Below are 14,408 nucleotides of genomic sequence, written 5' to 3' on the forward strand. Positions count from 1 at the left end.
TGTTAGTTCTAGAAGGTCTTGTAGGTCTTCATAGAACCAATCAACTTCAGATTCTTCGGTAATAGTGGTTGGGGCATAGACTTGGATTGCTGTGATACTGAATGGTTTGCCTTGGAAATGAACCAAGATCAGTTTTGCACCCAAGTACTGCATTTCAGACCCTTTTGTTGATGATGATGGCTACTCCACTTCTTCTAAGGGATTCTTGTCCACAGTAGTAGATATGATGATCATCTGAGTTAAACTCTCCCACTCTCACCCACTTAAGTTCACTAATTCCTAAGATGTCGATGTTCACTCTTGCCATCTCCTGTGTGACCACATCCAGTTTACCTTGATTCATGGACCTAACATTCCAGGTTCCTATGCAATATTGTTCTTTACAGCATTGGACTTTACTTTCACCACCAGACATATCTACAACTGTCATTTCCGCTTTGGCCCAGCTTCTTCATTTTTTCTGGAGCTATTAGCAATTACCTCCACTCTCCCCAGTAGTATAATGGACACTTTCTGACCTGTGGGGCTCATCTTCCAGATCACAGCCTTCATGGATCACAGCCTTGTTGTGGCAAAGGTGACTGTGTGACTCAATGAAGCTATGGCCATGCTGCGCAGGGTCACTCAAGATGGACAGGTCACAGTGGAGAGTTCTGACAAAATGTGGTCCACTGGAGGAGGGAATGGCAAACCACTCCAGCATTTTTGCCATGAATCCCATGAACAGTATGAAAATTAAACTAGGTTTAAACTAAAAATATAACTTTACATTAAAGCACCACTGTGACTTGATTGCAAAATCAAGACTTGAGAGTCACTGCTTAACCAGGGCATTTCCCAAATCTCATCCCAAGATAGCTAAAAATGTCATTCTGACCTATGAATACTGGATTCCCAAGTACTTGCAGAACAAAAACAACAGCCAGGCATGAAGACTAATCTTAAGACTATTTAAGATATGGCTTCTTTCACCAGTCTCTCAATCGACACTGTTGTGGTTTTTCAGTCACGTCGATCTCTTTATGATCCCATGGACTGCAGCATGACAGGTTTCCCTGTCCATCACCATCTCGCAGAGTTTGCTCAAACTCAGGTCCACTGAGTAGGTGATGCCACCCAACCATCTCATCCTCTGTTGTCCCATTCTCCTCCTGCCTTCAATCTTTCCAAACATCAATGTCTTTTTCAACAAGTCAGTTCCTCCCATCAGGTGGCCAAAGTATTGGAGCTTCAGCTTCAGCACCAGTCCTCCCAATGAATATTCAGGGTTGATTTCCTTTAGGATTGACTGGTTTGATATCCCTGTGTCCAAGGGACTCTCAAGAGTCTTCTCCAGCACCAAAGTTTGAAGGCATCAATTCTCTGGCACTCAGCCTTCTTTATGGTCCAGCTCTCACATCCATACATGACTACTGGAAAAAACCATAGCTTTGACTATATGAACCTTTGCTGACAAAGTGATATCTATGTTTTTCAATATGCTATCTAGTTTTGTCATAGCTTTTCTTCAAAGGAGGAAGCATCTTTTAATTTCATGGCTGCAGTCACTGTCCACAGTGATTTTGGAATCCAAGAAAATAAAAGTCTACCACTGGTTCCATTTTTTTCCCCATTTATTTACTGTGAAGTGATGGGACCGAATGCCATGATCCTCTTTTTTACAAATATTGAGCTTAAGCCAGCTTTTTCACTCTCCTCTTTCACCTCCATCAAGAGGCTCTTTAGTTCCTCTTTGCTTTCTGCCATTAGGGTGGTGCCATTTACATATCTGAGATTATTGATACTTCTCCCATCAATCTTGATTCCAACTTGTGATTCATCCAGTCCAGCATTTCGTATGATGTACTCTGTATATAAGTTAAATAAGCAGGGTGACAATATACACCCTCAATCTACACTGACTGAGTATCTGTATTACTTGAAAGAAACTTTGCTACATCATGTAAGTATATAAAGCTAGTAAGACACAATCCCTGTCCTTAAGGAGTTTATAGACCAACGGAAAGACTAAGCTATCACAAAACATGATAAATGCAGAGGGAAAAAATGCCATAACTTGTCACTAATAAAGCCCTCAATATAATTTGATTAGTACAAATATCAGATGAAGATGCTAACAAGTGCAAAAAAGTTAATAACCTAAAAATTTTCCATTAATAAGTCATCCTAGAATTATCTTCCACATTCTCTACAGAAGAATAAGAAGATCAAGATGATCTAACTAATTAGCCTTCTTCTTGATACCTATAAATTATTTGATTTCTTCCATTTTACATGCTTGCTTTGTTTTTAAAGCAATCTTCTTCCTCTCCAAAAAATACAATGTTGGGGGGGGGGGACAAAAGAAAATCACAAATAATAACATGTCAGTCTGTTTACACTTAAGATGCAAATTCCTCAAGAAACTGAGTGTAAAATTGCAAAGGGATTAAAATCAACACAGGTAACGGACATAAGGAAATTACTCTAAGAGTAAATTTAAGCAAAAAAATAATATCTTTGATCTTAGGGAGCTATGAAATTTATGACTGGAATTGTAAAAGAAGAAATACTCACCATGCCCAGGTTCATACTGGTTTATAGTCAATTGATCAGGTTTATGTTTAATGAATCCTTCCTTCAACCATTTCTCTAAAATGCTCTCACAAATGTCAGGAAGACCTGAAATCAGTAATGATAAAAGTGAAACATATTAAATTATTTACTTTTCATGTTTAACCCAAGAATGAAAAAAAACAGTGACTGTGATAAAAATCATAGAGCTCTTAGTTTAGTAGTCAAATCCAAACATAACAGTAAACTCACAAGCAAAGGAAAATAAAAACAAAATCTTAATAATCTTTTAAAATTATTTTGTTAACTTTATCAAATAAAATATACAAAAGTATTTTGCAGAAAACAATTTTGGTATTTTTTAAAGTAGCAATAAAATTATAAAATTTACTATATTATATGGAAACTAGCCTGACCAACTTCTTATTATCTTAAATTATTAATTTATTTTAAATTTAAGTATTTGAAATTATTTCTTTTTAAAAAACACATTTTTCAAAGTAGAACTAAGTTACTTTTATTGAGGTCATAAATGTTATCTCATGAGGCAAAGGAAATCCTTAAATAAGATGAAAATCATAAATATACACATAAATTGAATTCCAAAGACATCTACCAAAGGATTAATATCTAAATTATACGGTAAAATCTTATTACTACATTGGACTACTCATTAGAAAAAACTAGCAAAGAAGATGAAAAAAGAATTCACAGAAAAGGAAATAAAAATGGCCAATCTCTCTAGTAATCGAATATAAAGTTAAAAGTGATATTTCACATGCCGCTGGGGTAGGGGGTAAGGAAGTAAGCACTTTGTGAGAGAATGTTAGTATAGCTCTTTTAGGATGCAATCTGTCAGTGTCTACTGATATTTTTTTTCCCCTTTTTTTTTTTTTTTTTTAAATTTTAAAATCTTTAATTCTTACATGCATTCCCAAACATGAACCCCCCTCCCACCTCCCTCCCCATAACATCTTTCTGGGTCATCCCCATGCACCAGCCCCAAGCATGCTGCATCCTGCGTCAGACATAGACTGGCGATTCAATTCACATGATAGTATACATGTTAGAATGGCATTCTCCCAAATCATCCCACCCTCTCCCTCTCCCTCTGAGTCCAAAAGTCCGTTATACACATCTGTGTCTCTTTCCCTGTCTTGCATACAGGGTCGTCCTTGCCATCTTCCTAAATTCCATATATATGTGTTAGTATACTGTATTGGTGTTTTTCTTTCTGGCTTACTTCACTCTGTATAATCGGCTCCAGTTTCATCCATCTCAACAGAACTGATTCAAATGAATTCTTTTTAACGGCTGAGTAATACTCCATTGTGTATATGTACCACAGCTTTCTTATCCATTCATCTGCTGATGGACATCTAGGTTGTTTCCATGTCCTGGCTATTATAAACAGTGCTGCGATGAACATTGGGGTACATGTGTCTCTTTCAATTCTGGTTTCCTCGGTGTGTATGCCCAGAAGTGGGATTGCTGGGTCATAAGGTAGTTCTATTTGCAATTTTTTAAGGAATCTCCACACTGTTCTCCACAGTGGCTGTACTAGTTTGCATTCCCACCAACAGTGTAGGAGGGTTCCCTTTTCTCCACACCCTCTCCAGCATTTATTGCTTGCAGATTTTTGGATTGCAGCCATTCTGACTGGTGTGAAGTGGTACCTCATTGTGGTTTTGATTTGCATTTCTCTAATAATGAGTGATGTTGAGCATCTTTTCATGTGTTTGTTAGCCATCCGTATGTCTTCTTTGGAGAAATGTCTATTTAGTTCTTTGGCCCATTTTTTGACTGGGTCGTTTATTTTTCTGGAGTTGAGCTGCATAAGTTGCTTGTATATTTTTGAGATTAGTTGTTTGTCAGTTGCTTCATTTGCTATTATTTTCTCCCATTCAGAAGGCTGTCTTTCCACCTTGCTTATATTTTCCTTTGTTGTGCAGAAGCTTTTAATTTTAATTAGATCCCATTTGTTTATTTTTGCTTTTATTTCCAGAATTCTGGGAGGTGGATCATAGAGGATCCTGCTGTGATTTATGTCTGAGAGTGTTTTGCCTATGTTCTCCTCTAGGAGTTTTATAGTTTCTGGTCTTACATTTAGATCTTTAATCCATTTTGAGTTCATTTTTGTGTGCGGTGTTAGAAAGTGATCTAGTTTCATTCTTTTACAAGTGGTTGACCAGTTTTCCCAGCACCACTTGTTAAAGAGATTGTCTTTACTCCATTGTATATTCTTGCCTCCTTTGTCAAAGATAAGGTGTCCATATGTGTGTGGATTTATCTCTGGGCTTTCTATTTTGTTCCATTGATCTATATGTCTGTCTTTGTGCCAGTACCATACTGTCTTGATGACTGTGGCTTTGTAGTAGAGCCTGAAGTCAGGCAAGTTGATTCCTCCAGTTCCATTCTTCTTTCTCAAGATTGCTTTGGCTATTCGAGGTTTTTTGTATTTCCATACAAATCTTGAAATTATTTGTTCTAGTTCTGTGAAAAATGTGGCTGGTAGCTTGATAGGGATTGCATTGAATTTGTAAATTGCTTTGGGTAGTATATTCATTTTCACTATATTGATTCTTCCAATCCATGAACATGGTATATTTCTCCATCTATTAGTGTCCTCTTTGATTTCTTTCATCAGTGTTTTATAGTTTTCTATATATAGGTCTTTAGTTTCTTTAGGAAGATATATTCCTAAGTATTTTATTCTTTTCGTTGCAATGGTGAATGGAATTGTTTCCTTAATTTCTTTTTCTACTTTCTCATTATTAGTGTATAGGAATGCAAGGGATTTCTGTGTGTTGATTTTATATCCTGCAACTTTACTATATTCATTGATGAGCTCTAGTAATTTTCTGGTGGAGTCTTTAGGGTTTTCCATGTAGAGGATCATGTCATCTGCAAACAGTGAGAATTTTACTTCTTCTTTTCCAATTTGGATTCCTTTTATTTCTTTTTCTGCTCTGATTGCTGTGGCCAAAACTTCCAGAACTATGTTGAATAGTAGCGGTGAAAGTGGGCACCCTTGTCTTGTTCCTGACTTTAGGGGAAATGCTTTCAATTTTTCACCATTGAGGATAATGTTTGCTGTGGGTTTGTCATAGATAGCTTTTATTATGTTGAGGTATGTTCCTTCTATTCCTGCTTTCTGGAGAGTTTTTATCATAAATGGATGTTGAATTTTGTCAAAGGCCTTCTCTGCATCTATTGAGATAATCATATGGTTTTTATTTTTCAATTTGTTAATGTGGTGAATTACATTGATTGATTTGCGGATATTGAAGAATCCTTGCATCCCTGGGATAAAGCCCACTTGGTCATGGTGTATGATCTTTTTAATGTGTTGTTGGATTCTGATTGCTAGAATTTTGTTGAGGATTTTTGCATCTATGTTCATCAGAGATATTGGCCTGTAGTTTTCTTTTTTTGTGACATCTTTGTCAGGTTTTGGTATTAGGGTGATGGTGGCCTCATAGAATGAGTTTGGAAGTTTACCTTCCTCTGCAATTTTCTGGAAGAGTTTGAGGAGGATAGGTGTTAGCTCTTCTCGAAATTTTTGGTAGAATTCAGCTGTGAAGCCATCTGGACCTGGGCTTTTGTTTGCTGGAAGATTTCTGATTACAGTATCAATTTCCGTGCTTGTGATGGGTCTGTTAAGATTTTCTATTTCTTCCTGGTTCAGTTTTGGAAAATTGTACTTTTCTAAGAATTTGTCCATTTCTTCCACGTTGTCCATTTTATTGGCATACAACTGCTGATAGTAGTCTCTTATGATCCTTTGTATTTCCGTGTTGTCTGTTGTGATCTCTCCATTTTCATTTCTAATTTTATTGATTTGATTTTTCTCTCTTTGCTTCTTGATGAGTCTGGCTAATGGTTTGTCAATTTTATTTATCCTTTCAAAGAACCAGCTTTTGGCTTTGTTGATTTTTGCTATGGTCTCTTTTGTTTCTTTTGCATTTATTTCTGCCCTAATTTTTAAGATTTCTTTCCTTCTACTAACTCTGGGGTTCTCCAACTCTTCCTTTTCTAGTTGCTTTAGTTGTAGAGTTAGGTTATTTATTTGACTTTTTTCTTGTTTCTTGAGATATGCCTGTATTGCTACGAACTTTCCTCTTAGCACTGCTTTTATAGTGTCCCACAGGTTTTGGGTTGTTGTGTTTTCATTTTCATTAGTTTCTATGCATATTTTGATTTCTTTTTTGATTTCTTCTGTGATTTGTTGGTTATTCAGAAGTGTGTTGTTCAACCTCCATATGTTGGAATTTTTAATAGTTTTTCTCCTGTAATTGAGATCTAATCTTAATGCATTATGGTCAGAAAAGATGCTTGGAATGATTTCGATTTTTTTGAATTTATCAAGTTTAGATTTATGGCCCAGGATGTGATCTATCCTGGAGAAGGTTCCATGAGCACTTGAAAAAAAGGTGAAATTCGTTGTTTTGGGGTGAAATGTCCTATAGATATCAATTAGGTCTAACTGATCTAATGTATCATTTAGAGTTTGCGTTTCTTTGTTAATTTTCTGTTTAGTTGATCTGTCCATAGGTGTGAGTGGGGTATTAAAGTCTCCCACTATTATTGTGTTATTGTTGATTTCCCCTTTCATACTTGTTAGCATTTGTCTTACATATTGTGGTGCTCCTATATTGGGTGCATATATATTTATAATTGTTATATCTTCTTCTTGGATTGTTCCTTTGATCATTATGTAGTGGCCTTCTTTGTCTCTTTTCACAGCCTTTGTTTTAAAGTCTATTTTATCGGACATGAGTATTGCCACTCCTGCTTTCTTTTGGTCTCTATTCGCGTGGTATATCTTTTTCCAGCCCTTCACTTTCAGTCTGTATGTGTCCCTTGTTTTGAGGTGGGTCTCTTGTAAGCAGCATATAGAGGGGTCTTATTTTTGTATCCATTCTGCCAGTCTTTGTCTTTTGGTTGGGGCGTTCAACCCATTTACGTTTAAGGTAATTATTGATAAGTATGATCCCGTTGCCATTTACTTTATTGTTTTGGGTTCGGGTTTATACACCCTTTTCGTGTTTCCTGTCTAGAGGAGATATCCTTTAGAATTTGTTGGAGAGCTGGTTTGGTGGTGCTGAATTCTCTCAGCTTTTGCTTGTCTGTAAAGCTTTTGATTTCTCCTTCGTATTTGAATGAGATCCTTGCTGGGTACAGTAATCTGGGCTGTAGGTTATTGTCTTTCATCACTTTAAGTATGTCTTGCCATTCCCTCCTGGCCTGAAGAGTTTCTATTGACAGATCAGCTGTTATCCTTATGGGAATCCCCTTGTGTGTTATTTGTTGTTTTTCCCTTGCTGCTTTTAATATTTGTTCTTTGTGTTTGATCTTTGTTAATTTGATTAATATGTGTCTTGGGGTGTTTCGCCTTGGGTTTATCCTATTTGGGACTCTCTGTGTTTCTTGGACTTGGGTGATTATTTCCTTCCCCATTTTGGGGAAGTTTTCAACTATTATCTCCTCAAGGATTTTCTCATGATCTTTCTTTCTGTCTTCTTCTTCTGGGACTCCTATAATTCGAATGTTGGAGCGTTTCATATTGTCCTGGAGGTCTCTGAGATTGTCCTCGTTTCCTTTAATTCGTTTTTCTTGTTTCCTCTCTGATTCATTTATTTCTACCATTCTATCTTCTATTTCACTAATCCTATCTTCTGCCTCCGTTATTCTACTATTTGTTGCCTCCAGAGTGTTTCTGATCTCATTTATTGTGTTATTCATTATATTTTGACTCTTTTTTATTTCTTCTAGGTCCTTGTTAAACCTTTCTTGCATCTTCTCAATCCTTGTCTCTAGGCTATTTATCTGTGTTTCCATTTTGATTTCAAGATTTTGGATCATTTTCACTATCAGTATTCGGAATTCCTTCTCCGGTAGATTCCCTACTTCTTCCTCTTTTGTTTGGTTTGGTGAGCAACTCTCCTGTTCCTTTACCTGCTGAGTATTCCTCTGTCTCTTCATCTTGGTTATATTGCTGCGTTTGGGGTGGCCTTTTTATATTCTGATAATTTGTGGAGTTCTCTTTATTATGGAGCTTCCTCACTTTGGGTGGGGTTCTATCAGTGGCTTGTCAAGGTTTCCTGGTTAGGGAGGCTTGTGTTGGAGTTTTGGTGGGTGGAGCTGGGTTTCTTCTCTCTGGAGTGCAGTGGAGTGACCCATAATGGGTTATGAGACATCAAAGGTTTTGGGATAATTTTGAGCTGCCTGTATATTGAGGCTCAGGGGAGTGTTCCTGTGTTGCTGGAGAATTTGGGTGGTATGTCTTGTTTTGGAACTTGTTGGCCCTTGGGTGGAGCTTGGTTTCAGTGTAGGTATGAAGGCATTTGATGAGCTCCTATTGCTTAATGTTCCCTGAATTCAAGAGTTCTCTAATGTTTTCAGGCTTTGGGTTTAAGCTTCCTGCTTCTGGTTTTCAGTTTTATTTTTACAGTAGCCTCTAGACTTCTCCATCTATACAGCACTGATGATAAAACATCTAGGTTAAAGATGAAAAGTTTCTCCACATTGAGGGACACTCAGAGAGGTTCACTGAGTTACAAGGAGAAGAGAAGATGGAGGGGGTAGTTAGAGGTAACTGGAATGAGATGCGGTGAGATCAAGAGAGGAGAGAGCAAGCTAGCCAGTAGTCACTTCCTTATGTGCGCTCTATAGTCTGGACCGCTCAGAGGTATTTACAGAGTTATATGGGGAAGAGGAGAGGGAGGAAGTAGACAGAGGTGACCAGGAGGATAAGAGAGAGGAATGAGTAGGAGAGAGACAAATCCTGCCAGTAACCTGTTCCTTAGGTGTTCTCCACCGTCTGGAACACCCAGAGATTCACAGAGTTGGATAGAGAAGAGATGGGGGAGAAAAGAGACAGAGGCCACCTGGTGGAGAAAAAGGAGAGTCCAAAGGAGGAGAGAGTGGTCAAGCCAGTAATCTCGCTCTCAGGTAAACTTAGGAAGTGAAGTTTGGGTTTTTAAAAGTACAAAATTGACAACAAAAACCTAAGAGCAAAGATTAAAAATCTGGAGTAGAGGTTGGATTTTCAAAGATACAATATTAAAGAAAAGCAGAAGGAAAAAGGAAGAAAGAGAAAAAAAAAAAAGAATTATTAAAAAACAAATAAACAAAAAAAAACAAAACAAAACAAAACACCAACAACCATCCAAAGAGTATATATGGTGTTTGCCTTAAAAAAAAAAAAAAAGTCTTTTTTTTTTTAAATAGTAATACTAGGTTATAGAAATAAAAATTAGAGGAGAAATAGAAGACTTAACAATTAAAAAAAAGCTCGGAAAAAAATGAAAAAAAAAAGCAAAAAGCAAAAAAAAAACAAAAAAAAAGAATGATTTTAAAAATATTAAAAAATTAAAAATATATCTGGCTCTTCTCTGAAGTTATGGGCCATCTGGGCTCACTTCCAAGGTGGTTCCCTCTGTTTAACTTCTTCTGTTTGCTGGTTTTTAGGCTCACTAGTTCAGTCGCGCTGTGGGGAGGGGGGATGCTGCAAACAAATAGCACTGTCGTGTGCACACAGTATTTCTGCCTCTCTTGACCTGTCCTTTCTCACAGCGCACAAACCGCTCCGGCTCTACGATGCTCAGCCGGGAACCGTCTGGGGCCGGCCCTAGGCTGCGTGCACTTCCCCGGTCCAAGCCGCTCAGGTTCGGCCCTCAGGCAGCCCTCAGAGGCACAAATGCGGCTGGGACTGCGCTTTGTGTCCTTCCCAGGTCCGAGTAGCTCAGGAGTTTGGCGAGCGCGATCGCCGCGGCTTGTCACCTTTTCCGCCGCTGCCGCTCAGCTCTCTGGGTGGACCGCTGGCGCACCCCGTGAGGCAGACTGTGACTGTCCAGCACCCCCAGAAGTCTTAGCAAAGGAGCCTGCTTGCAGTTAGGTAAGTAAAGTCTCTCCGGGTCTGCAATTGCCCCTTTCCAGTCCTTATGGCTCTGGCTGCCTGTCCCCGGCGGGGGATGGTCTGCAGCCGGCTTTTTCCGTTCCGTCCTTTGTTCTGTGCTCGGTCCTGGCGGTGTCTTATGTTCGAGCTTTTCGCGTGGTAGCTATCCCACAGTCTGGTTTGCTAGCCCAAGTTAGATCGTTCTGGTTGCGCGTGGGGCGTTCCTGCCCGATTCTTACAAAGCTCTGCAGCCCGCGCCTCCCGCGCGTCCCTGCCCTGCCCCCACTTCCCAATGGCGGATGCAGGCGTCTGTGCTGCTTTTCCGCTGGGGGAGTTACTGGTGGGCTTGTAATCTCTTGGTTTTAATTATTTATCTATTTTTCCTTCCTGTTATGTTGCCCTCTGTGTTTCCAAGGCTCGCCACAGACTCGGCAGGGAGAGTGTTTCCTGGTGTTTGGAAACCTCTCTTCTTAAAATTCCCTTCCCAGGACGGGCTTCCCTTCCCGGGACGGAGCTCCCTCCCCACCTCCTTTGTCTCCTTTTTCGTCTTTTATATTTTTTCCTACCTGTTTTTGAAGACAATGGTCTGCTTTTCTGGTTGCCTGATGTCCTCTGCCAGCCTACAGAAGTTGTTTTGTGGAGTTTGCTCGGCGTTGAAATGTTCTTTTGAGGAATTTGTGAGGGAGAACGTGATCTTCCCGTCCTATTCCTCCGCCATCTTTCCCTCCCTCCTCTCTACTGATATTTTTAAGTGAGCATAACTTTGACAGAATTCTAACCTAGCAGTTTCATTTCCCTTGAGCAACTCTTGCTTAATGCATAAAGAGGTGTATACAAAGATATTTACTGCAGCACAACTTGTAAAAGCCAAAAACTAGAAATAACCTAAATGTCTAGCAAAAGGAAACTAACTGAATAAGCAATTATTGAATATTCAATAAAATGAAAACCTGTATAAGATTTCTAACATATACTGTGATAATGTGACAATATATGAGTATACAATTCATGACATACAATATACTGTTACATGTTAACAACTATATACTTTAACAGGTTATTTGGATATAAATTCATTTATAAAGATTGAAATAACATACACTAAACTGTTAACTGTATTACTTCTGAAGAGGTGTATGGGAGTAAGGGCTGGTTCAAGAGAAATTAAATTTAGCTTTATTTGTATGTATAACATTTTTAACACAAAACTACACTATTTAATCTAAATGAGTTACATTTAATCAACTGTTTTATATGTTAACATACAAATGACAAATGAAAAATAATCTCAACCATGATATCCTAATATTATATATTAATATTTTTTCCTGAATCAGCCCTTATTGTTTGCTAACAATGACTTACCCCCAGGTAACGGTTTATCTTTATCTACATTGTTGTTCTCATAGTGGAATTCATAGCCAAAATGCTTTACTCTTCTGTGTTTCAAGGATTTTTGAACTGTATGAAGAGAAGTAAACTATTTAGGAGAAAAAAAATTTCATTCCTTCATATATTTCAAAGTTAATTTTGTGAATAAGGATTAATTTAGTAATGGTAATTTTTGTTAGCTGCTAAATCACTGTCTTCAGTAAAATCGAACGTTCTACTTCATATCTGCTATTCTTTTAAGTCTAAAATTGAAACAAACTTTTAAGGGTTTCACCCAATCAATTTGAAAGAGCTAATCATATACCCTGCCACTCACAAGATTGCTAATGATCTGGAAACAGAGTAACTAATTTGTAAATTTCTCCAGGACGTTCTTACTACATTATAATCATATAGTACTGAACTGCTAATTTCTCATTGTAAAAATTGCCTTAGGGTAGAGAGAACCAAATAAGACAATATACATGTATCCCTGTGTATCCTTGGGGAATTGGTTCCCTCAAATGCCAAAATCCAAGGAGGATTAAGTCTCTTACATAAAATAGTGCAGTATTTGCATATAACCTAAACATATCTTTCACATCCTCCAGAATGCTTTAAATCTTTAGATTACTTACAATACCTACAATGTATATGACATGTAAGACAGTTGCATATGCAATACATATGTGTATGTACACGGCTTCCCTGGTGGCTCAGAGGTTAAAGCATCTGCCGGCAATGCAGGAGACCTTGGTTCCATTCCTAGGTTGGGAAGATCCTCTGGAGAAGGAAACGGAAACCCACTCCAGTATTCTTGCCTGGAGAATCCCATGGACGGCGGAGCCTAGTGGGCTACAGTCCACGGAGTTGCAAAGATTCGGACATGACTGAGTGACTTCACATTCATATATTATGAACCGCCAACATATTTTACCTTTTGGAACTTTCTAGAATTTTACTTCTTTTTCAGATTTTTTCAATCCAGAGTTGATTGAATTCATGCATACAGAACCCATGAATACAAACAACCAAATGTATGTGAAACAGCTTATTAATGTTAGCTCTACAGTTCAGTTCAGTCACTCAGTTGTGTCCAACTCTTTGCGGCATGTCAGGTTTCCCTATTCATCACCAACTCCTGGAGCTTGCTCAAACTCATGTCCATCGAGTCAGTGATGCCATCCAACCATCTCATCCTCTGTCATCCCCTCCTCCCGCTGCCTTCAATCTTTCCCAGCATCAGGGTCTTTTCCAGTGAGTCAGTTCTTTGCATCAGGTGGCCAAAGTATTGGAGCTTCAGTTTCAGCATCAGTCCTTCCAATGAATATTCAGGACTGATATCCTTTAGGATTGACTGGTTTGATCTCCTGGCAGTCGAAGGGACTCTCAAGAGTCTTCTCCAACACCACAGTTCAAAAGCATCAATTCTTCAACGCTCAGCGTTCTTTACAGTCCAAATCTCACACCCATACATGACTACTGGAAAAACCATAGCTTTGACAAGATCGACCTCTGTCAGCTCCACAAATATTGGCTAATAAATATTCATCAATTTGGAGTTTTAAATTGATACCTACATATAAAAGCTACTTATTATTAATGCTCTTAAGAATTGTTGGTGTGACTTATCTAATAGTGGATCCAGAGCACTTTCAGGAATTTTGAGGAAACAGAATTTAATAAACCAAAGGAGAAGAAGACATTTTGCAGAAGCTTTTAAATATCAGATTTAAAGTTTTACTTACAATTTTGATTGTCTGTATCTTCTGTCCAGTTAACACTCTCCAAAAGCATTTTCTCATCCTCAGAAGAAATAATTTCTTCTATTACTTTGAGACCTGGAGGCAAGGCTTGAAGCCCCAACTCTTTCCACTGTGCTGTGGGAAACAAAATTAAAACAGTCAACATACAAAACTTAAAGTTCTCATAGACAAATAATTTTGTTCAATTAGCCTTTTATCAGTTCACAAAACCCCTGTGAAATGGAGTATTTCCTGCCGTATCAGTAAACAAGGATGGCACAGTGATCAGCGATTGTGGGCCTCCAAATATAATAAATTGCTGAGCCCAGAGGGTGCCCAATGCCTGCAATCCACCGGCTATCAGCTGCTAGCAATTCCTACAGTGAAGGAGGAACTAAGGATATAACAAAATCAAGAAAGAGGATGCTGGCCCCAGATAGATGAGGTTTGTAGAAAGAAAGGATTTCAGCAAATAAGCCCCAGATGCTTGCATCTTCCCATACTTAGAAAAGCACTAAATTCCATGAGATACCTGGTTTTCCTTAATTAACAATCTTTTATGTTCAGACTACCTGCCCCACTTTGTTGCAAACTTTTCTATAACCTGACTGCTTCCCCAACCTTGTCAAAGCAGAGCTTTGAGGGCTACTTGAGATGCTGCCTCCTGGGCTTGAAGTCCTAAGAATTCTCACTGAATAAAACAACTCTCTGCTTTTAGGCTGTGACTAGTTTTTTTAGTTGACACTTGACTGACGGACAAGGGAACCAGAGCAGATTCCTCTTCTTCACCTGGACTCTACAGAGATCCAGTGCCTGATTCCTTTGCCCATCAGCCTGCT

The 14,408-nt window shown here is 38.4% G+C and overlaps 1 protein-coding gene across 1 annotated transcript in view; it reads right to left on the reverse strand.

Annotated features, from left to right (window-relative positions):
• ALKBH8 (alkB homolog 8, tRNA methyltransferase) overlaps nucleotides 1-14,408 on the reverse strand; it is a 137,204-nt gene that overhangs the window by 92,366 nt on the left and 30,430 nt on the right. The window contains exons 4-6 of the mRNA XM_069554941.1: nucleotides 13,573-13,704; nucleotides 11,819-11,914; nucleotides 2,557-2,661 (exon numbers count right to left, since the gene is read on the reverse strand). Of these exons, the coding sequence (XP_069411042.1) occupies nucleotides 2,557-2,661; nucleotides 11,819-11,914; nucleotides 13,573-13,704 (333 nt within the window). The remainder of the gene's footprint in view (nucleotides 1-2,556; nucleotides 2,662-11,818; nucleotides 11,915-13,572; nucleotides 13,705-14,408) is intronic.

This window comes from Ovis canadensis, chromosome 15 (genome assembly GCF_042477335.2).
Source record: "Ovis canadensis isolate MfBH-ARS-UI-01 breed Bighorn chromosome 15, ARS-UI_OviCan_v2, whole genome shotgun sequence".
Lineage (NCBI taxonomy): Eukaryota > Metazoa > Chordata > Mammalia > Artiodactyla > Bovidae > Ovis > Ovis canadensis.